At 38.4% G+C, this 23595-nt stretch overlaps 4 protein-coding genes across 4 annotated transcripts; 2 read left to right on the top strand and 2 right to left on the bottom strand.

The window, feature by feature from the left end:
* The first annotated feature begins 1883 nt into the window (after window positions 1–1883).
* LOC145894083 (E3 UFM1-protein ligase 1-like) lies at window positions 1884–7450 on the top strand. The gene is made up of 18 exons (XM_082982536.1): window positions 1884–2043; window positions 2192–2337; window positions 2478–2604; window positions 2822–2936; window positions 3001–3096; window positions 3282–3375; window positions 3446–3592; window positions 3750–3928; window positions 4243–4431; window positions 4606–4705; window positions 4821–4940; window positions 5458–5617; window positions 5809–6026; window positions 6237–6373; window positions 6498–6670; window positions 6884–6983; window positions 7057–7137; window positions 7201–7450. The coding sequence occupies exons 1-18, from the start codon at window positions 1970–1972 to the stop codon at window positions 7366–7368; spliced, it is 2424 nt and encodes an 807-aa protein (XP_082838662.1). The 5' UTR covers window positions 1884–1969; the 3' UTR covers window positions 7369–7450.
* A 1421-nt stretch (window positions 7451–8871) lies between these two features.
* Window positions 8872–10923, top strand: LOC145894432 (heterochromatin-stabilizing protein CFDP1-like). Its single transcript, XM_082983024.1, has 7 exons — window positions 8872–9031; window positions 9307–9373; window positions 9496–9753; window positions 9823–9900; window positions 9961–10054; window positions 10233–10318; window positions 10448–10923. The coding sequence occupies exons 1-7, from the start codon at window positions 8974–8976 to the stop codon at window positions 10539–10541; spliced, it is 735 nt and encodes a 244-aa protein (XP_082839150.1). The 5' UTR covers window positions 8872–8973; the 3' UTR covers window positions 10542–10923.
* A 174-nt stretch (window positions 10924–11097) lies between these two features.
* LOC145894433 (uncharacterized) lies at window positions 11098–12126 on the bottom strand. The gene has a single exon (XM_082983025.1). It carries the CDS (start codon window positions 11967–11969, stop codon window positions 11286–11288), a length of 684 nt encoding a protein of 227 aa, XP_082839151.1. The 5' UTR covers window positions 11970–12126; the 3' UTR covers window positions 11098–11285.
* A 931-nt stretch (window positions 12127–13057) lies between these two features.
* Window positions 13058–17902, bottom strand: LOC145895126 (uncharacterized). Its single transcript, XM_082983886.1, has 6 exons — window positions 17621–17902; window positions 17082–17277; window positions 15499–15615; window positions 15277–15409; window positions 14440–14661; window positions 13058–14075 (listed from the first exon to the last, which is right to left on the bottom strand). The coding sequence occupies exons 1-6, from the start codon at window positions 17733–17735 to the stop codon at window positions 13302–13304; spliced, it is 1557 nt and encodes a 518-aa protein (XP_082840012.1). The 5' UTR covers window positions 17736–17902; the 3' UTR covers window positions 13058–13301.
* Window positions 17903–23595: the final 5693 nt, after the last annotated feature.

Genomic DNA, 23595 nt, shown 5'->3' with positions numbered 1-23595 from the left:
ATGTAGCCAATGAACTAGCATCATTATTATCAAACCAGGTATATCACCACACAATTAATAATGACATATGAATATATAAGCGCGATGGTTATATAGGCATAACCTGCACTTGTCTTATTTAGTTTTCTGCAAAATAAACCCATTGCTGTTGGTTTTCAAAGTTTTGAACACTACTTTTTTCTAGAATGCCTGAATTTTGTTGTGAACTTCGGATCTTCATACAAGAAGAATTAAATGCAACACCCACATACATACAGTCCTAATCACACTATTTGTTTCCATAGAAAACTTCAAAACCAACACAACGAAAGTACCAAATTTAACGCCTGTAACAATTAACCTGCGTATTTGTGTTAGTTCAACCGTTGTTATTGCGGGAATCCACGCCATACCGTTTAAGTGCAAAAGCGAAACCATGAAAGGCATTGTGCTTCCACATTTGCTATGTAAGTTTCTAAGTAACTGAATCACTGGCATTTTATGCTGTAAACAAGCTATTTCACAATGTAAACTCATCAATGACATTGCCACATGATACTATTATGCAATCAAATCAATAAAAGCTGTCCTAATTTTTCTTTGACTTGTTCCTAAGTGACGCAAATGTGTGTAAGAGATGTTGTATCTTTGAAATGTATAATAAAGACAAGTTTTAATTGCTGTTTTAACTCTGTTGTCAATGTCTGCTGCCTGTACGTAAGCCTTTTACGAACCATGGGTTCATGTTCTATTCCATTATTAAATTATGATTTAAGACAACAAATCTGTGGATACCCTATTTAACACCATCAGATTGATTTGAAAAGTATGTTCGGTTTGAGCTGCTGTGGTGTCATTTAGAAGAGATATTCAGGCAACTATAAGAGGCATTTGTAGGTCTATTGATAAATATCCAACTAATATGTGAAGTGTTGTCGATATATAAAAAGCGTAAAATTCTGTGATGGAGAATGCAGAGAATGTGGCTAGTCAGAAACGAAATTCTAAATTATCGGTGTAAATTCGGTCGTTTATTACCTACCTATTTCTTCGCATTCCTTTATCGCGTAAACGCAGCAATTTCCACGTTTTTTCATCGTCTTTATCATAGCCCTATATATTACCAGTCTATTTAAAAATATGCAGGATTACCACTGGATAAATAAATAGACTCCTTCAACGTACATTTTTTGGGGATGTGTTGGGCCTGTGAACACCTTTTCACTTTCTTGTTTCCGTTTACTTTTCAGTCTGTACATGTCCAATTTTGCAACTGAGATGTTTAGACATAATTCGGCCGAGCGGAAATTCGCTATGTGTTTATCAACCTCACATCTATCCTGCTTCCTCTCAGCCTTGTTTGATGCATTAGCACAGCAATGAATATCTCTAGGTTTCTGCATCGACTTAAATATTGCCCTCGTATAATGACTCTTATCAATAAACAAATCAAGACCTTCGATATCAGTTGTGGTCCAGTGGACAAAACTTTAAGCGCGTTGTAAATTTTGATAAATTCGAAACTGCAGCGACAGACTCGAACTTAAAATATAAAACTTCTTCATTTAAACATTTAAACACTTAAATAAATCGGTCATAACTTTGCTCCGAGTTCCGTGACCAATGATACAGACCGAGTAAGTCAAATGAGCTGGGTATCTCTGGAAAAGTTTTCCAAAATTTTTTATTTTGATTTCGGTGATGAATTGTCTTTCCTGACCAGCAGTGAAAAAGTTATTCCCGAAAAAATATTACATATGACAGTTATGATTAGTATTTGTTAAAAATTTTAATGTTTGATTTTTGTTTGACGTTTCCAATCTCTGCAATTTGTGAAAAAATCATCAAACTCTGACCAGACACAACCAAGTCATGTGCGTTTGTTTGGCAGACAGAGACAGGAGACCCAGTTCATGCACTAGTTGTTTAGTGAATGGTGCAGTGCAGTGCTGTACGGAATAACCGAATCTATTTTTGACAGACGAGTAAAATGTCGGATTGGAGTGAAATTGAGAAGCTGCAGGCTGACTTCCAGAGAACACAGTTAACTAAATCAAGTCAAAAGTACGTCATAAAGATTATTGGTGCAATTTAAATGCTTTGCAATATGCGCCGTATCGTATGTTTACATCTGTACAGATATAGCAACTTGGCCCTTAAATTCAAATGTGTAGTAAATTTTTAAGTTGTTACTTTCCTTTAATTTCAACAGGCTTTCAGAAAGAAACTGCATTGAGATTTTGTCAAAACTTCAAGAAATGAAGTTGCTGGATGTTCTTCATTCCATGGATGGAAAAGATTACTTGACCCCAAAGCAACTGTCGAGAGAAATTCGAGATGAAATTTATGTCCATGGGGGTAAAAATTAGTTTAGGCATTTAATTTCAAACAAGATTCCAACATGGCATAATAATTATGCGGTTTATTTGTTCAAAGATATTGTGCCTAAAGCCATGCACAAGTTTAATCTGAAACTTCATCATTACTAACCTTTGCAGGGCGTGTAAACCTGGTTGAAATCCAGCAAGCACTGAATGTAGATTTCAGCTATGTGGAGGCCAAGGCTAATGAACTTGTGAAGTCAGACAGAAGCCTGCAGTTAATCTGTGGTCAAATAATTCAAAGGTATTTTGCACCAGGACCCTTCAGCAAGATTTGTTTTTCTGATTAAACTTATTGAATTGTGTTTAGTTGTGCAATGCAAAACACATCCTCCCAGCTTAAATTTCACATTTTAGTTACAACAAGAGCATTTTGTATTGCCTTTACGAGGATTCTTCTTTTGTTTTAAATCCATCACTAACTTTGTTTGTTAAGGAGCTGTCAAATCTATACATTTCAGCTCATATTTGGACCAACTGGCCGAAGACATCAATGACACCTTGCAATCCTTGGGACAAATGACTATAGCTGAAATTAGTAAAAGTTACGATTTACCTGGAGACTTCATTATACCTGTATGTTGCCAATACAAGCTAAGTGAATCCCAAACAAATTATTTTTTACCCTTGTGTTCTGCAGGAATTACATGATCGTATGGGGAAGATCATCGATGGGCAAATTGATGAAGTACGACGTGACACAATATTCACAAAGGCCTTTATTGCAAAACATAAGGTGGGCACTCAGATATTTGCACTGTGTTATTTGTAACATATGCTGTGCCCACTTTTATTCAAAAACACCATAACAATGACTAATCTGTTATATTTACAACAATCCCTGGTATTACATTTTTGGGCAAACTGTGCATTCACTTACTTTAAAATATCACAACAATGCTTTTTACTCCACAAATGTAGGCACGGATACGGGGGATTCTTAGTGCTGTTACTCGACCCATCATGCTCTCATCCTTACTATCTGGTCATGACCTTTCTCTTCAACTGCTTTTCTGTAAGCTCCATACACCTCACTGTCAGTAAAATGGCTTGGGAATTGCACTTATACTATATTATCCTTTCAGCAATTGTTGAGGAGCTCATTGCTGAAGGTCGGGTCAAGGGTCAAATCGCTGGAGGTCGTTCTGAAAAGTCAACATTTTTGCCTGCCATCCACACACAAACCCAGAACCAGTGGATTGACAGCTTTTTTGCCCAAAATTATCACATTGGTGAGATTTGCCTGATCTGTCTGTTCCATTGTAAATGCTGTGATTATCAGAAATGCGAAACTAGAATTTGCAATATATGTGGAATTCTTGTGATGTTGAATTTGTGCAAATTTAATTTACTGTCTTGTGTAATGTCCAACCAAACCTTTACCTCTAGCCTATGATGCTGTGTCAAGACTTGGCATCAATGACTCACGAACATATTTGAAACGACGATTTTCTGGTGAGAAAGGGATGCTCTTTCTTAACACTTTGTGTGTCGGAGAAATGCTTGTTGATAGAGTTGTTGCTTCTGTGGATGAAACCCTCGCAGATGGAGAATGGATTGATGCTATGGTCAGTCTATGTTTTGGCATGATAATTGAAATCGGTGACAATCTAAATAATATAAATATGACAATTAAAATCTGTATATACAAATACGAAGACACCATCAATGTGTGATATTCCATTTGTTGTTGAGCTGTAAATCCTTAGTACAAATAAAGCGTTTGTTTTAAACATTGGTGTATAGCATCATATTTTATGGCATTTTTTTCAAGTGAATGCTGATTCTTGACCACTTACCTGCAAAAGCAAAATATAATGCATTTTTCGAAGGCGATTTTGGAGAATATTTGTAAATCACAAGTGTTATGTCTTGTTTTTAGACCCTTCTGCCAACATCTTTCACTGAGGAAGACTGCTGTCAACTTCTCACAGAAATACAGAAGCACAGAAAAAAAGACAAAAATCTCAAAGATTTCCAGATTGTCGCTAAAATCTATGTTGTTGACTCCAAGTTTGCTGAATCTTGCATAAAGTTTTTCGACGGCGTTATAAAAATAAGAGCAAACCAGGTATAGAAACATTTGTGGTTTTTTGTCTTTTGGTCAAAATTCCCACAGAATATATATTATATTTCAATTATTCTGTTTTTCTGGCACAATTTAACATCTAATTTTTTCACCGACGTTTCTCTTACTGTCTCTACAAACATAAATCTTGTATTACGTGTATTTATTTTTTTGTAGGAAGCCAAAAAAGCTTCTGTGTTTGCTCTTACTGAAGAAGAGAGAAAAGAGTTTGCCAGTTACAATCCCGGAGAATCAGGGAAAAAGGTTGATAAAAGAGGTAGGGTTATTACATAACACACATGATTGTTTTTGGAATTCATGCATTTGAAGTTCCAATTAATTTATCAGAACATTATTGGTGTCATCGTTATTTTGTTTGTAACTTCTGGTAGATGAAAGAAGGAAAAAGGCCCAAGAAGGTTCGGGAAGCACAAAGCGAGATTTTGGGGGAACTGGGGTCGGGTCAAGGGAAGTTAAAACCAGAGGCAAAGACAAGAAAAGACTAAAATGGAGTAAGTTCAACATTGATACATTACTCTAAAACATCGGTATATATATAAGTATAACGACACACTTTCTTAAGATTCATAGATTTTCACACATCATTAGAGGCATTCCACTTAACATATCAAAGTTGTATTGTGTTTAGCCGCAAGCAGATATGATTGACAGTGAAACTGTATGTTATGCTCTTATTAGGGTGGTGTTGTGTTAAGAATGTTTTTTGAGGGTCTTGTCAAAAAGTATTTATTAACCCCACATGATTTCTAATTATTTGCTTGTTGCCCCACTTTGAAATAAACAAACACTTCTGCCACCTCCTTCTAATGTAGATTAAAATTAAATACTCTTACCAAGTCTAATGATTCAACCGCAACTTAGGAACAGAACCTTGCCAACCATGGTTAGAAACCCCTGCACAGGTTGTGTTTCTTCATAGTTAGCTATACTGGGGTAGAACAGATGTAATACTTGTGTGTTCAATAGAAAATATTTATAGGCAAGATCTTAAACCAGCGTTGGTTGCAGAAAAAGAACAAGAAGAAACCGAGGAAAAATCATCAAAGCCCCGCTCTGGGCAGGAAGAAGTTGTATTTATGGATGTTGATGAGATCACAGAAGTTTTGCAGAAAAACCTTCCCGACTGTCCTGAGGACTTGCTACAGGAGGTTGCTGCACTGTTGCAGAGGTAAGTAGTAGGTAAACAATATATCAACTGTTTGACATACTGTCTCTTTTGGTGCCACAATTTCTTGAATGAAAGCTGTTACAAATTGGTGTTTGTGTATTGTAACCTAGCTTTTAACCAAAATGTTGTTATTTCCATCGGTTATCGACCATATGCAACCTTGCCAACACCTTTCTTAATTATGTTTAAAGGCCTCTTCAAAAGTCATTCCAAGAGATGCTGAAGTCAGTATTTCTTCTTACCACGCAACAACATAAAGAAAAAAACAAAGATTCTGCTGGAGATTCATCGGACAAACGAGATTCACCACCGAAACATGGCGCGAAGTCAAGGAAACAATATGAAGAGGAAATAAACACAATCTGGACAAGTGTTAGACTATCTTCAGAGTCAATTAAATTGTTCGAAGGTAAAACACTTTTCTCCTAAAGGATGGTAGTTCAATAATGTTATTGTTTACATTGAAAAATAATGATGACAACCATCAAATATTAAAATAATATGTTATTTGAGGACTTCTTTGTATAAACTTACTAAAACTAAATATATGTGTTTCATACGTGCCAAGTACTACAGTGCTGAAGTAACCGATGCACCAAAATTAATGAATTTTGTTCAGATGATGCGGAAACCACTGTTACTTTATGCAAACACTTGTTAAAAACTGTCTGTTCTGATCTCACAAATGTAATCTTTTTGATGACTGCCCACGAGTATTTGCCAGCCATTGAAATAGAGTCAGATATCTCACAGGAGGTAACTTATTTGTACTATTTGCATTCCATTACATAGAATTGCATTGTATGTGTTTTTTTGTAGAATAAAAATATCTTGATGAAATGAGAGTTAAGTCATATCAGTGTGGTTTTAATTTTTTCAGATAAGACTAAAGCTTCTGTCAAGATTGCCAGAAAATGTAAAATCGCCTCTGACCCAACTTCACACTTCCCTCACTAGCAAATCACTGGAAGCATTTGAAGAGGCTCTAAATCAAGTTGCTGACAGGAATGCATGTTCTTTTAAACTAAGAGGAGCTGATAAGAAAAGAGACAGGTATGAACTATTAATTATGCAATAATCAGGATTGTTTTCAGCATATAAGTGTTACATTCATCAGTGTTCAACATTAGTGGACGTTTGACAGTTTTGACCATTCAAAATAGTTAATAATTTGTGTCTGGATTAAAATGGGTGTTGTTGGGTGGTTCATATCCATAACCCTTTTTAAATGTATTCACAAATTAACAAACATACAATATTTTTAAGGCAATCTGTTCATTCACACAAAATATCATTGCTCAACCAGCTTGAAGCTGAGGAAGATCCAGCTACAGCACTCCACCTCTGCTGTTCTATTATTTTTCAGGTATACAGTTGAAAGTAGTTAAATCTCCAAAGTCCTGTTTTGACTTTTAACATTGTCAAATTTGTGTTTGCAGAGCGTGACAGGGTGTATGATAAACGCACCTGGCAAGTGTGTTCCCACGATACTTCAATACTTTAGCCAACTGATCGACAAGGTATTTGCACTTTTATGTGTAAGAATTTATCCCGAAATTACATTTTGTCATTGCTTTTAACAGGAAGCATATTCTGGCATTCAACGACACATGGAACTGGTTATGAAACTAACCATGGCCGAAAATAAAGCTAGCAAAGACAACGAAGAAATAAGTTCCATTCAGTCAGAGTTATCTGCTGGTTTGCCAGCAATTCGTAAACTGGCAGTTACAAAGAAAAAGACTGCATAGTGTTCTGTAGCAACCTCTGAATCCGGAGACGTTTTTTTTATAAGATTATCAAAGTGTAGTCCTTTTTATTCATACTTAAAATCACAGAATAAGAATAATATTTTCGCAATTTATACTACCAAGTTGCAAATTTGTCTCAGAAACACAGAAGTAATGGAATTTCCACTGTCAATATATTATAACTCTCTATTACGGTTTTATTTCACCAAAATCCAAAACAAAAATGACCCACTTGTTTTTTTTCTTTCTATTGCCTTTGGGTATTTTTTACAAATCCAAATGCCTTCCAAAAATGTATTTAGGATCTTACGGTATGTAAAGGGTTCATGTGAATCAGCATTTGTGGTACCAAAGTTTGGTGAAATGCATGGGTGTGTGTTTGTCTACAGGTGATGCTATGCATGTGTAACTATTGCAACTGCCTTTGTTGTGGGCTCGGATCTTATGAAAATGGAAACAAGAGGTGCTGTTAAAAAGTATTGTTTTATGTTCCATTGTGCAATACAGAACAACGCTCAACATGTGCAATTGCCCAAAAATGCTGCAATGGTTGTGGGCACATAGGATAGCAGAAGTTCAGATACATTTTAGGCATTCAAGTTGGTGCAAAATATTTCAGAATGGACACTAGATCGACTTGTGCATCAAACAAGATGTACTTAAACGTACATGTTTGCAAACGTCTGCTAAAATTGGATAAGATTTAGCAAGAATATTAATCAGTACTTGGACAGTTGCACTTATCCTAGGCACCAGTGGAGAAATCATAACGCACAGTGAACCTAAAATGTTATCAAAAAAACTGGATGTGACCTCACCAACACATATAAACTTTAAAAAAGTTAATTGAAAGGCAGCTAATTTCAAATGTTGAAACCCAAATCCCTCAAGCACCGTTTGTGGGCTTCAATAAAATCCCCGCAGTGTTCTTGGCCCTTGTTGATTATGCTAAACAAAATAACAAAACAAGAAGTTAAACTTTACAAACTCAGCAGCAACAGCAAACTGACTAACCATTCATCTCTTTGGCCTTTGGTTTCTAAACACACGCAACAGGGTTTCAAAGGTTTTCCGTCGGGTCCCACTGGCTTCTTCTTGAATTGAACCCCCTCCATACTGCATTTTTCTTTTGTTTTCGTTTCCGACATCTTAACTTTAAGTGCTATTTGGCAAGTAAAGAACGTTGGCTGCAAGACAAAGTTAATTTTCCAAACTTTTGGAAGACAACGTGACCCCCACGACAAAAGGTAAACAGTATTTCGCATAGTCATTATGACGCAGCAAACACATACTTTTCAACATGCTAACATCATCACAGATCGGAACATGGATTTTCAGAAAGTTGTACTAAAATTAATATTATAAAATGTAAAGATTATTGTTATATTTAACAATGCGGAAAATCCATACTACACTTTAGTTACAGATGCTGCCCACCATCGTTGTACCCTGGTTGGTTATGTTAATATACTCCAGAAAGAATTCAATGGCCTCTGCAGTGCATTTTATTGTAGAAAAGTAAAGCAGTGTTTTTTAAGGTAAGACCTTTAATTGGTTTTGTTGACTTATTCTCTTGTTAATACCTCATATTGCGTTTTCCCCAAAATGTCTTCTAACGAGGAAGACTATTCTTCAGAAGAAGATGAAGATTATGTTCCAGAAGGTTAAATGCTTATTTTTAATTTATTTCGTGCTCTCTGCGTGCTTCAGTCTGACTTTTTGTTTTATTTTTGATAACGTCTTCATTTAATTGCCGCCTTCTTATGGCCTTCTCCGGTGTAACATTAGGAGATAAATAATATAGTGTTGTTATAGGTTCAAAATTTCACATAATTTGTAGTTAATTTTTTAAACTGTGTGGGATTTGATTCTCTGAATATTGGTGATATGATCCTGATTGCCTACCCTTATCAAAATCATCACATTTTTGACTTACAGGGGAAGCTAGTGAAGGTGATAACAGTGATGGTGAAACTGAAGCCAATGCAAGCAATACTATTGTTGCGTAAGTGGAAGTTAATTCTGTTTTTTTTGCCACCTAGTATACCTGTAAAATAGCTCGTAGCACTTGGTCTGTTAAGAAATTGTTTCATTTCATTCGTCAAAAAATATTCTTTATATATACAGTGAGGAGGATCCAATAAAGGTAAAAGAAGCTGACAAAATATGGGAGAGTTTCAAAGCAGACAAGGCTGTGCCAAACACACCAGAATCCGACAAGACCAATTCAGTGACTGAAGATGCTAAAAGTTTGCAGAAAACTACAAATGGTTGTTCAGAAAAGTCTAAACCTGAATCTAAGAAGGTTGAAACACTTGGTAAAGGAGCCACTAAAGATACTGTCACAATCACAAAAGTGTATGATTTCGCTGGAGAAGATGTCACGTGAGTGTCCTCCAGCTGTATGATTTGTTTTTACCAACACACTTTAAATTCATTTACTAATTTGTTCAGAGTTACAAAAGAAGTAAAGAGGGAATCTAAAGAAGCACAAACACACTTAAAACAGCAGGCTTCTTCGATGTGCAAACAGTAGGAAAACTGTTTTTAAAGAATTTGAATGAAGTGCAAAGTGTTACGGTTTTATTTCAGACAAAATTCAGTCGGGTTTCTAAAGAAAAGACCGGGCGGTGGAATAGGAAGCGTTCTAGGCAAACTGGGAAAGAAACCAAAGTTGAGTACCCTGGTGAGTTATTTGCAATAAATTGTAACACACTTCAAAAGAATTAACATTTTTCCACAAAATGGGGTGGGAGTGAAATCACTGACTGGAACGGTTATTTGTATCATGTTCAATTGGTCATGCTACTGATCCCAAAAAATTCCATATTTGTCATTTAAAATTGTATGTTGGTTTTCTGTAGGAGAAATCCAAACTTGATTGGGACAATTACAAAACCGAAGAGGGGATTGATGACGAGTTGGAAAGTTACAAGAAAGGAAAAGAGGGGTTAATATGTTTTGTTTTCTGTTGCATTGCACAACAATGGAGACAATAACACCCGTCCATACTACAAAAATTAAGGATTAAAACAAGCTACACCTCAAAGTGATTTTACTAACACCTTTCTTTTAACAGATATGTGGAAAAGGTGCAGTTTCTCGAGCGCACAGACATGCGCCAGTTTCACCGGGAGAGAGATATGAGACTGGGTAGAAGCAGCAAGCGCTAACAAGGCGATCCTTCCACACAATCCGAGCTCTGTGCGAAAGCGTGACGTACACAACATGAACCGTACGTGAATGGACGTTATACCGTGGGAGTTTCAGGACTTGTCAATGCAAGGCGTCAAAAGCGAAACGTCTGAACTGTGCTGGATGCACGGATTATAAAATTACACAAGAGTTCGACCAAACACTGTATTCATTAGCATCTCAAAATTGATTTCGCGATCTTTTGCTTACGCTACCAACTGTGTGGCCATTTTTTCGGTCACGTTTGCGACTTGAAGGGAAAACCGGATCGATCCCTTTCAAATTTTGTGACAAGTATACCTGCTCTTTGTTATTAGTTCACTGAACCTGAAGTGTTAGATTTTTGCACCAATGAGAAAAAAGACCATTTGTGGTGTTTTGTTCCGGTTGCAGAGAGTTGACATGAAGTTTATTTGACAATGCAACTTTAAAAACACCATAAAGTTAATATAGAGTAACAAAGGGTGAAATGGCATATATCCTATAGAAAGACAGAGACCGCTATCTATACCAACATCTAAATCCACTTTCTTCAGAAAATTTGAAGACCACAAAATGATTATGTGTATTCAAGTGGATTTGACAATGAGAAACTGAGACAGTTAAAAGACACATACAAACCGCTACACCCTTGCATCACTAGGATACTATTTGCTTTGGATTTGACTGACTTACATTTTGATGTAATTGCCAACACGTGAACAAGTTCGAATCAACAATGACTAGAGCTTACTGGACAACCATTGTCCGTTTGTCACGCTTCTGTACGCAATGATAGCGTGTGTGTGCACTGGATTTAGTTCCAAATCCGGCTTTTTCCCGGTTTTCGGGTCCACGTAGTCTGAGTAAGCGATTTTTCGCGTGAATGATACATGCTTAGTTTTGTGACGTACACTTTTTATAGAATACGCATTGCCTGAAAGGGATATTTCATATCCGCAGCCATGTCTTAAAGCAGTATCGTATGTTAATGGCGCCATCCCATCCAAAAGCTTGTGACGTTTATATCCTTTAGCCACAGCTCCGCAGCTGTGTAGGAACAGCCTGTCGGCTTTGAGCTCGGTGAACAAATCATCCATAATCCAATCACAGAAACGGACCATGGCTGCTAGTTCAGGCGTATAGCTACCTTCGCATTCGAGTTTCGCCGCTGGCTCCCCTTCGGTTAGCACGCAGCACTGTGTTATTGCCACTAGTTCCCCAGTGGCTTTAAGGAAACACCCAAAAGATGTTCCACTCTTGATCATCCGCTCCGTTTGCTCCAAATTCCTTCGCCCAATGTCCTCCTCTTTGACGCGAAATATCTTGCCCAGCGGAAGTTCTTTCGAGTAATTCTCGTAGACAAATTTTTTTGCCTCGTCCATGTCGGCTATGGTTAAAGTCCGATACACAAACTGCTGATCCATTTTTTTCGCCTGGAGCTACACGTCCTAATACCGGTAAAACATCTTGTGAAACCTTGGTCAAGTACCGTATTTCAACGCACAGGCAAAGACAAGCACTGCATCACGTCAACTACAATACTATTGTCAGCACTCAAGTAGATGTGTGTGTGTCGTACAATTTGAGCTGAACATAAATAGGTGTAAATAAACCCACATACAACTTGCATCAAGAATGCTACAGCCCAATAGTTGTATCACTAAAACTGAACTCCGAACCAATACATTTAATCCTGCTCAACTAAGACTACCGCGACAGCGTTGCCACAGCAGTAAAACTGCCTGCAGTGCATAACCACTTACTGAACGGTTGAGTGCAGAAGGAAAAAAGTGCAAAGGCGCCAACTTTCGTCTCTAAAGGAAATGAGGTCAATGAAACGTTTACTAACAAACCAATAACAATAGCACGCGAAGCTGTTAGCGCCAGTTTAAACAAAGAGTGAAGTTTTCTATTCAAACGTAAACCGATTTTATCTACCCATAAAGTCTAGTTGCTAATTAGGTTTCGACCGTCACGCAGACCTTGTGATTGTTACGTCACACAAATTGGCATAAGTTGAAAAAAAAATACGCGGCACGAACATTCATTTGCACGCGGCTGGCGTGAGCTGCACTGAAAGATGTTTGATTGATGATTTCTGTTCTATTAATGCCATGTTACATGCGTTTTATCAAGTAGTTAATGTTTAGTTATTATCTGCTGGTAGCCTATGTACTAAGGTACTACTTGTGCCGAACCACCTATTACTGCTCCGTCCTGAGTTACACAACAATGTACATAAAAAACAACCAAGTATTTGCATTCTTGGCGTTAAGCCAGCCTGTATTTTGCATAGAAATAAGAAACACCAAAGTATGTCGTTGGTATGAGCATTAAACCGTCCCAGGAAAACGTTGGTGCCACACCACTTCCTTATAAGATGACATATGCTTGGATGCTACGTCTTGACACATGCCATGTACTTTTCGATCACCAGCGTCAGCTTTAAAGGAGAAACGCAGATACATTTCGTTTGTAAAGTTAACCTTATATTACCGTGTTGCGTTGCTATGTTAAAAACAAGACGAAAACACAAATTGTGAAGTGTGCCAACGAAATTATTCTCTAGTATTTAGGAACATAGGTCTAGACAGTGTGCACTGTCTGCAGCTAACTGATCATCATGGCATATTTGCTTCGATATAGAATTCTTCTGCAAAGTAAACGAAAATCAAACGCGGGTTCGATTCAACACGTTTAAAATTCCTACCCTGTACCAAACAAAACTTCACCTAATTTCAAATTCTAAATTCAAATCAATGTGGCTTCGCTTTTTTAATGAGTGACAGAAATTTCTCCGCAATTGCATTCCCACTAGTAGCCCGGTTGTCGAAAGACATCTTTTCCAACCATGAAAAAGCGCTTTCGCGGAAGCGCCCCGTTTCTTCGAGAATGTTGTCCAAACTCAAGTGCTTTACTCTGTCGTAAGCTTCCAACGCCAAATCCCTGCGCTCACGAAACTCGATCCTCGGACCCGGATTACCTCCCAGTGATTGAAGCAACCTAGGAGCAAAAAAGCTTCTCTCGGCTCTCGTGCTACGAGGAAGACTCACAGGAGGAGATTCATCTCCATCCACGACAGCGAGCAAATCGTTCAAGTCCTGAAGCACTAGGTTTCTCCTACGATTCAGGGATTCCACGTAGCTATCCCATGGGGTGAAGTTGCAATTACTATCAGCCGCACCTGCATTTGGATCATTTACTAAAGATCGCCGAGTCCTTTTATCCGAGAAAGAAGCATCTCTTCTCTTTCGCTTCATTATTTCTCCAAACTCCTCTTCACGTGCCACCTCCATGTGGATCACCTCGTCTAGGAGGAGGTCCATCATACCGCGGAGGTTGATCGCAAGATCGCGATCCGCTTCCGCGATCATCTTCAAGCGTTGGACAATGAGGAGACGATCTCGGAGGTAGCGAAGAAGTCTGTTTTCTTTTGTGAGGTTCTTGAGAATGAGGTCCCGTTCCAAGATGATTTCCCGGAGGCGTTGGTTGCTCGAGTCGGGAACAGCCTCATCTATGCCTTCGTTTGCCTTAAAATTGTAATGCGTTTAGGGACGATATTAGCGATGCCTTAGCAATAAAAGTAATATAATTGAAAGACAGATCAAATGTTTCGCTAAACACGTATATTGAGTCCGGCTAATACTCTAGTGCTTGGCCATTCTATCTTTTAGATTCTATTTCTATCGGTTGCCACGGAAAAGCTGCCTTTAACCTGGACAATAAGCTACACAGTGAGGTTCACTATTTCTATGCCGAACAATAAAGTTAAGCGCCATCTTCCACCTTCAACGTTGCCGACCCACTCACTTTAAAGGTATGGCCAATAGTTTCTTAAAGATAAAATCCCTTTAAAATGTAGTTGCTGTAAAACCCTGATCATCAATTATTCACCTGATTTGAAACCTCTTCGGCTCTAGCGGCAGCCATTCGCAACCTCTCGATTTCCCGCCTAATTCTCCTCAATCTGTCAGGGATGCCTCCTTCCGACTCTTCCTCCCTCCCTGGCACGTTGTCAGTGGTTACATCCAGGATTCTCTGCTCGCTCTCCTCTAAGTTGCGGGCGTTCTTTCTGGCCGCATCCGTATTCTGTTCATTTGTGTTGAGAAACCTTATCTTAAAACAAAAAGAACATTAAATTATCACCGATTACCACAGGACTGAAAACGAGTCCTAAAGAAATGTCAAATTTTGTGTGGAAATATATAAATATAATGTTGCTGTTGCTGCTAGGCATATTATATTTTAATAGTCTGATCTTCTGGCACATTAAAGCGTAGCGTTTCACCTGCTATTTATCTAGGCTTCCTTTTGGGTAATGGTACAAGCACCAACACCAAGAAAAAAAACAACACGTTTTAATGTGCCAGAAGAACAGACTATTAAAACAGGAAATATGTAAATTAATAGCAACCTGCAGGTCAAATTCCAGTAAATATAAAGGAATTTGACTCAGACTCCACCTCTTTTAAAAAGTATCTCTCGCTACCAGCAGCCCAGCATTAACGTTTATTACGCATATGTATGTTGCGTGTTCCCGGAAACTCGATAAAATAAAATGCTTTCATTGTAGACAGTACCTCAGTGTGTAAAACACTACTTTAAACAACAGCACTTTGCAGATTAGCTGCAAGTTGTGTATCGTTGTGGAAGATACGGGGACATTTCTACGTCCTGTGACCAACTCGGTTTGAAACGTATTCCAATATTTTGAACATAATTGTCACTCACTGTTTCGATAATGTCGTCGACTTCTCGTGGCGCTTTATTTCTGTCGATTCCCAACAGGCGAAGAAAGGATTGAAAAAGTTTATTTGCGCGTGCATCCAACGCGGCAATTACTTTCTGTTTCTCCAGAACTTCCCTAAATTAAAATGACCGTGGGAAACACTTATTGTTAACAGCAGTGGGTTTTAGTTAAATGAAAGCTTAGGTGGAAAACCTGGTATTTACCTTCTCGCTGTGAATTCTCGGTCGTGGAGTTCCTCAATTAAACTCCCTAAGTTTGTTTCGAGTAACGAAAGACGGTCGATCTGCTCCATGATCCAATGTGACGTAGGGTAGCACAAACTATAGCATAAAGTGTAACATGTAATCAACATTATGTATAAAATCAAACAGAGCGAATGTATTGCGGTAATGAGGAAAAAACATCTTTTGTTTGGAACAAAACTTGGAAAATATATACTGGCAAAATACCAATTGCTAACAGACATGCAACAAATCATATCGAAAAATATCAAGCTCCATTAACAATCCAGAAATTATATCTAAACAGAAGTGTTTGGAATTAGGTCAGAAACTGAATGAAAACCTAATTGCAGGTGTGACTTGTAAGGGAATGCGGTTGACGGTTGCGATTACGGGCGATTTGGGGTAAACTGATCGCATTGATCCATGACCGGGTGTCAAGTTCTTGCTCAAAAGAAGAATCGCCTAAAGCCAATCGATACGATCTCGATTAGCTCTTGCGGTAAACTTAAAAGTCAGCAATGCGAATGATTCTAATCCCTGTAGTTGGTTGATATTTACTGCCAGAAATGTAATATGCTTTAGGAAACGCTGTGTTGTCAATACATGGCGAATGAACAACCTACAGCATGTAAGTATTTTGTATTGTTTGTGAGGATAAGCTCGCAACTTCATAATGTTGGCAAAAAACAATTGTCAATTTCTTGAAATATAGGCATTGTTCGCCGAAACAACCATCTATATACATTTGTACGCACACTTAGAGGCACTTCAACCAAACAACACCCTGTTGATATAATGACTGCAATTTGCGGTGACGAAATTGGAGGTTGTGGTTTGGTTGGCAAGCACTAGGCAGGCGCCATAAAAAGGGTAACCTCGTATTATCGCAACAATAGTTGAGAAGCGTTTCCGTTTCCATTTGCCTCACATCGCACCCGTTACTTAAGGTGGACGATTTTCGCACGTAATTCAACCAATGGCCAAAGTGGTATTACTGAGCACCCGTTCAAGGTTCTACAGACTTGGCTCTGTGTGACACAAGGCGATATATTCAGGCATCACTGTTTTGAAACGTATTCATATCAAGATGCAAGACTTGGAATCAATTGCAAATAATGTTGTCAGGCAAATTTGTAATGGTTTATTTCTTTTTGCTTTGATATTCATATGACGGGACTATACATCGAAAAAAGCACGAGCTTTCTACCCTGTCAAACCGTCAAAATCTTACGACCTTGGGACAGCAGATCGTAGGGATAAGGACTGTGGTTCTTATTACCATTTGTTAAAGATAAAGAACCTTGTGAACTTTATACGTGTATTCACCAAGCTTAAACCGGGCTCGTTTAGCGGAGTATGTTACACACCACGTATCTATTCTGATGCGACTCCAAATAAAGCGTTCGATCGAACGAATAACATAAAGTTTGCTAAAGACGTTATTTAGTATTTTTACTTTCAAAAGCGAAATGCTCGTGGAGCCAAAATGAATATACAAATTTTAAACCTCCATGATTAGGTGCAATTTAGCGAAGAATACGTACAACGACTTTACTTCTTACCATCGGCTTGCCACGGGAACGTTCGTTCCATCTAAGCAACATTTCCTGAGATTCTGTCTCAAAACGCGGCCCAAGCAACAAACACTTGCATCTGCATTAAACGGTCGACTTCCGCAACAGTGCGTGGCGGGCGCCGCACTTCTTGCGATCCTCGGACCCGGACTTGTACCTGGACCAGGCGTCAGTTTCGTCGTGCCTACAAAAACGTCAAATTTGCTATGGCATGGTTTTGCTCATATGTATGATGCGTGGTTGAAAATAACAAAAAAAACGATCAGTCAAAATACGACACGAAAGTTTCTGCTCGATAAACGACCTACGCCATCCTAATCAGGGTTTTTTAACCTGCGAATGTTGAAAAAATACTTCTCAGATAAATTTAGTAAATCGAATGAATCTTAATGTTGCCATCAGCTGATTAAAGTTAATGGACACTTACTTACGAAAATGTATACCTGTTTGAAATATATAACAAAATAGAACAAAATAAATAAATATCAATAAATATCAACGTATATAGGGGAGCCTTATACACTAACCGTTTCCAATTGCAGCGCTTCCTGTTCGTATCTGACAAGCCAACTTTGCTTCCAACTCTTTCGCCAAATTCATCAAAAATATAACCAACACAAAACCACAGCTTTTCAGTAGCATAACTGGTGTCTCTGGATTCCACGAGTTCGACGAATATCTGCTCACCCTTTACGTCAAATCTTCAACTGTAAACAATCTTCTTGCGTCTATTCAATCCTCTTGCAATCATCTTATGCCGGTGCTTTACAAATCCATTCAGTTGTTTTTTGGCCACCTCACCTACGTTAACTTGTACACCGCTTTATGGAGAGAAAGATATGTTATTGCTTGTTTAAAACCAAGAAATGAGAAAACAAAATGCATTTTTGTATACGATTTTTGATTTATTTGCGATTTGTATGAACAGATGTGCGTGGGTTTGTCCTGACATTTTGGAAAATGCCTCAGGTATTTTGAATCGTATATACATGTTGGTAATCGTTGTTGCCTCGCTAAATTTCTCCGCAATATATTATTAGTGTTGAGACTAACACTGAAGCCAAATGTAACACAGGCCTTCACCATGACTAGAAAATTCACCTGAAAATCATATGACAGGCAACACATCGAGTGTATAACATCCAGCGCTAAGTTCGAGTCTAGTCTCTAATTGCACCCTTGACATCAAGTAATGTTTCAAAATGGTTGAAATACTTCGCACTTTCCCCACAAATGAGCGCAAAGCGATAAATTATTTATAAACACCCACTGGGTCCATTTCTGTGCTTGAGTTAATTGGAGGTAATTGTAACTAACAGCAAGACATGAATCACTTTACCAATACGCACCTGTTATACCGGCAGTTTTAGTTTAAATTGCTGACCCTGACTTTTTGCTGGGCTTTTATTCTCTCAACTAGCTTCCTACGAATGTTGCCCGAAACAAGCTCTGTGACATTTCTAGCCGCAACAAAGTGCCCAAATGCTGCTAAAACCATTGAGACAAAGCATTAATCCTCATTGGATCTCAGGTATGTCGAGACCTGTAAGTGTGAGGTGAGCTTTCAGAAGAGCTATTTGCTGTAGGCCTCCATCATGTTAAAGTAAACGAGGCGACGTCGCTTCACAGGTAAAAAACGACCGATTTAAGCTGGCTGGAGGCGAAATCCCGCATTTTTTCTGCTCGGCGGGTGAGAGCCAAAATCAAGGCAGTGAGAAAAAAGTGTCGGTGTTTGTTGTTTTCAACGTGCAAAATGAGATGGAGAGACATACACTTACGTAGTACCATTTAGGCGGAGTTGAAGGCAAATGCCGCGTTTCTATTTAGCAAAAAGACAATACCAATCGTCAATGCATATTTATGCATATTACAGTGCGGCTACGAATTGCAAATCGGAATCTCGAACATCCGGAAACCCCACTCTCCGACACAACACTTATAAAAACAAAATTCCTTTCATTCATCGTATCCATTGCTCTGTCGATTTTGTCAATCAGAATACCCGCTTACCGACAATGTGTGACGAAGCGAAATACGCACACATATGTGTATTATATGATATTGCGTTGTAAAGAAGTAACCATGATAACCCGTGTGGTTACTGATAATTATATAGTGCAGGTGTGTTCGCCCTTTCTTATCGTTTTTTCACTTCTTCTATTGTAGCGTTTTTTTTTTCGTTTTTTTATGTACCTCAACATTGTCCACATTGCTTAATTTACATTTCTTACCTCCTGATGAAGGCTGCTGCATAACAGCCGAAACGTTGAGAAACGTCGATAAAATAAAGTTAGCCAGAAGAGCAGTATTCAGCAATTGTAACGAAGTAGTTCTACATGTATTTGCCGTCAAAGCAATGAAAAGCGCACATCATTGTTTTTTAAAACAGTGCAACCATATATGTACAACAACTATTGGCAGGGTTATTGTTTTTCTCGAGAGGTTTGTGAGAAAACTTTAGCGTCCTTAAGTTTGTCACAACCTGCCAGTGTCTTACACTGGCTTAACGCCGCCACAAAGCCGGGCAATGATTATTCCGCGGTAATTCCGGTAAATCTGACAAAGTGGCAATCGACTTTTCGCCCACAAAGCTGCAAATCCACAAGATCTGACCCTTTTATTCGTGAACATCAAACACGTTTTTGGTTAAGTGTTCGGCTGAGTTAAAATGCTCGTGACAATCAACACTTTCAAAGAAGACTGACTTCCTGTTTTTGCATGCATTTTTTTTTATTTGTAGAAACTTTAGATGCCTACGCAGGCGAAATCGATTTTTACAACAATTTCGATAACTGGTTGACTTCAATCTTAAACTTTTTGATTCAAAGTAATAAATTGTTTTCGGCCGATAAAAAGAATGGACAGTTGATTTTGTTTTGAACTATAGGCGATGTCGCTATTTAAGTTAGCTGAAAGTGGAATAATTTTGTTTTAACACCCCACGTTCAAAAATTCCAACAAGAGCGAGCTTCCGGTGGTCAACAATCAACACAAAAAGATTTTCCCGTGCGTCTCAATGAGCCCCGGTTGTTCGGAAACCCAGTCTCACATAATAATTCCCACCCTCCCAAGTACGACAAACAGGCACAACATGAGGCCACAAACAATATCTCTGTTGTCTTGTTCCAAAATATGGCATCGACGAGCTTGTAATTGCTGCCTTCTACCTGTTGCATGTGATAGCTTACACGCTTCCAAGCACACGACCACGCCTTAACGCAGGAAGCCACAGTCACGATGTCACAGAGGTGACCAAAAGCACAGTTACTGCTGACCACGTAAGTATATACGACAACAATGCGCAAAAAGAATTAAAGGTGGACTCAGAAATAAACATTAAAGATAATAAATATTATGTTGCTGTTGATAGCAGGCATATTGCATTTCAACTAATCTGTCCTTCTGGCACAAATAAAGATAACTAATCAACTTTTTGTTCCAAAACAACACAACATGAAGATAGAGTGATCAGCAAATTAAGCAACTTGAAAAGGGCGACCTACAGATATAGAAAATAGTAAAAGTAGACCAACATGGAATGTAACGTTTTTTTCAGTTTATCACAATCTAAAAAATAGTCCAAACGTGCGAATCTAACTTAATGGGCTTTGTTTTCCATGATAGGCCAACTTGCAATATCGGAAAACAGCACAAGGATTTTCAATGCAGAAGAACGGACCTGCATTTCATTATCCAACCAAAGTGTATTTGCATTTTTGCGCTAAATGCAAGATAACGAAATATTATCACACCAAATCGCTTACACCGCAATCACTGTATCGTCAAATGTAAAGAGTTACCCTAGGCGTTGAGATAAAGGGGACACGTATAATCAGAACGGATAAACTTAAAGGCAGAAACGAGAAGCTTTATACGAGCGTGTTGTTATCGACAACAACCAAACAAACTGCAAGATGCGATAAAAAGTTGATAATATCAAAAAAGTTGAAGTGATTGCAAACTGGTTAGTTTAACATTTACTTTAAAAAAGTCACGTGTGACCAATTCAGAAAATAAAAGGTTTTGATTCCGCTGCTAATTCTGTCAGTGTGTTAGCACATGAATATTTTTAAACGACGTAAACTCTCAATAAACCAGTAGTCTACAATAGAACACATAGTAGTAAGGTGGCTGTTTTTCCTTTTAAACTTGCCGTCGTGTCGATATTCCAGGCCGATGCAAAGATTAGCGACCTTAAATCGTCAAATGCCTCGAACCATATATTTCTTGCCCTCAACGCACACTAGTTGCAAGGTAAACGTGAGCCTGGCTGTGTTACGTCACAATCAAACCACAGTCTCGTAACCCGAAACCGGAATTTCAACTTAACAACGTGAGGTCTCTGTTGGCTCGAAGGAAGCAGAGCATTGTTCGATTGCAAAAGACCAATAACACCAAAAATACGCCCGATGACATACACTTTTGTGATAAACGTTTGCTGGACACACGAATTACACAAAAGTTTTCCAATAAATATTAATGTTACCTTTACAGAGTAGTGCTATTAGTAAACGCACCTTTCAAAAAATATTCTGGTGCCTACTCTGGGAACATTGTGTGGTTAATGTAATAATCAAATACACGCAAAAGTTGTTCTTCGAAATATTTGTTTGCTGCTTCACCTAATTTGGCTTGACAAAACCAGCCAAATTTCTTGCGCTAATAAAACTCATAGCCTATTCTGTTGTTATCAACATTTGCAGCAATTCAACGTGGCAAGCGCAAATAGCATCGCTTGCTCACGGCATAAACAACCTATCTAATTGGAGTTGCTTCCAATACATAAGCTCAAGTGCAAGTCGTGGTTGAAAATTGATATACTGATGGTCACATCATGATAATTCGTGGAACACGCACAACATAACTCGACTTACCGAAAACCGTAACTAATAACAACAGTGCCACGATAGTTAATTGATACTGCTCAATTCGAAAGTAACTGAATAATTGTAAGTCACACGTGACCATAATTCGATCAGGTCAATGCAAGCCCGGTAATCTGTGACTGTATATTAGATACCGCTTCGTATTTAAATATCGTGTTGTCGGCGGTTTACATAGATGCGCCACATGGTGCTTCTAACAAGGCGGAAAAGCAATGCAAAACTTCACTACAACTAAATTAATGTAGGACGGAATAATGTGAACACTGCATACTAGATCTTTTCCAGTCTTAGAAAAAATACTCCTTTTGAAAATATGCAGTTGGGAAAAAAACATACATTTTTGATCGAAAAAGCATGAAGTTTTGACCTACAAAATCAATGTCATTTGCACAACAGCATAGGGTTTTTCATCCATACTCCGCTTTCGCGGTCAGAACAAACGCACCTTTAGCCTTATCTAGAAAGAACTTTCTGCAGTTTGTTCGCTGCTGTATTCGATGCAATACCTTCGGGCTCATTTTGGCGGCATAAATTTTTTTATCGAAGCCGGCGATCGCACTACGATTTATTGATACAGGTTTTGCGGTTTGGTGTTCTACCAAATTGAAGCGTTGTTTGCCAGAAAACGTTTCATCGCCTTGTGAGCTATACGTTTATCGCGAAAAAATGCCCTGAGAGATGATTTTATTTTAGACCAGGCACTGAGTCACTTTAACGACCTGCGCAACTTATAAATTCGTTGTATCGAAATACCAAGAAATCACCATTGACGTTTTTGCCATTTTGTGGTGTAAGGCGAGCAAATTTGGCTAAAAAATATCCTTATATTTGACCAAAACAAAATATCACTGCTCTAATATACAGCAGGGGTGCCAATAAAACAAAAATCTGCCTGTCAAACATAAATCTGCCCGAATATCACAAGTGACACACCCAAAACAACTTTAAGTGACCGACACATCTACATACGACCTTGAGAACGTTGCCGCTGCGGGCCAAGGTCAAAGATCAGCTCAAACACTCGCCAATGGCCGTTCGGACGCTACTTTTTTGTGTGCAGTTTATTTATGATTGTCCGATGATCGGTTCTAATTATATCCGTCTTAATTCGTTAATGGCACCGGCAACATATTTTTGACGAGCTGTCGTTGTTCAGAGCAAAGGCATTTCTTCGGGTCGTATCCCTGTGTGGGCAAAAGGTCGCCCACTGACGTTTCTTGCCCTAATTGAAGCGGGATTTAAATGCCGCGCCGGGCTGCCAGTGACACTTTGTCGCTACTGGTATTTAACAGTTGAATTTATGTGTAGGCGAGAAGTGGGCAATTCCCCGCTAATACCATCACAGAGGGTCATGCCCGACCTTTATATCGCGTTTCTTATGGTATTCACACGGAATAGGACTAATACATATACTATTGTCACTGACTAAAATTTGCATTACGTACAATGCGTACTTACTAATCGTAACGCCTATAGGGAAATGTTTATATATAAAGCATAGATCTTCCACTGACAACTTTGATTGGTCTTGGATCGTGGCACAAACATCTTGCAAAAAGTGATTACTACAACTGACCTAGATTATTGCACAATCATCGAAGACACTGGTTTAGAAA

Source organism: Ascidia mentula, chromosome 3 (genome assembly GCF_947561715.1).
Source record: "Ascidia mentula chromosome 3, kaAscMent1.1, whole genome shotgun sequence".
Lineage (NCBI taxonomy): Eukaryota > Metazoa > Chordata > Ascidiacea > Phlebobranchia > Ascidiidae > Ascidia > Ascidia mentula.
This window is presented reverse-complemented; position numbering and strand designations above follow the sequence as displayed.

Excerpts from the sequence above, each read along its gene's own strand:
- LOC145894083 (XM_082982536.1), top strand. The coding sequence starts at position 1,970 with ATGTCGGATTGGAGTGAAATTGAGAAGCTGCAGGCTGACTTCCAGAGA. Across the intron at positions 3,097-3,281 it reads CCTTTATTGCAAAACATAAG|GCACGGATACGGGGGATTCT; the intron begins GTGGGCACTCAG and ends CCACAAATGTAG. Across the intron at positions 5,618-5,808 it reads GTTGCTGCACTGTTGCAGAG|GCCTCTTCAAAAGTCATTCC; the intron begins GTAAGTAGTAGG and ends TTATGTTTAAAG.
- LOC145894432 (XM_082983024.1), top strand. The coding sequence starts at position 8,974 with ATGTCTTCTAACGAGGAAGACTATTCTTCAGAAGAAGATGAAGATTAT. Across the intron at positions 10,055-10,232 it reads AACCAAAGTTGAGTACCCTG|GAGAAATCCAAACTTGATTG; the intron begins GTGAGTTATTTG and ends GGTTTTCTGTAG. Across the intron at positions 10,319-10,447 it reads TACAAGAAAGGAAAAGAGGG|ATATGTGGAAAAGGTGCAGT; the intron begins GTTAATATGTTT and ends TTCTTTTAACAG.
- LOC145894433 (XM_082983025.1), bottom strand. The coding sequence starts at position 11,969 with ATGGATCAGCAGTTTGTGTATCGGACTTTAACCATAGCCGACATGGAC.
- LOC145895126 (XM_082983886.1), bottom strand. The coding sequence starts at position 17,735 with ATGCTACTGAAAAGCTGTGGTTTTGTGTTGGTTATATTTTTGATGAAT. Across the intron at positions 17,278-17,620 it reads AAGCGCTGCAATTGGAAACG|GCACGACGAAACTGACGCCT; the intron begins GTTAGTGTATAA and ends ACGTTTTTGTAG. Across the intron at positions 15,410-15,498 it reads CGAGAATTCACAGCGAGAAG|GGAAGTTCTGGAGAAACAGA; the intron begins GTAAATACCAGG and ends ATTTTAATTTAG.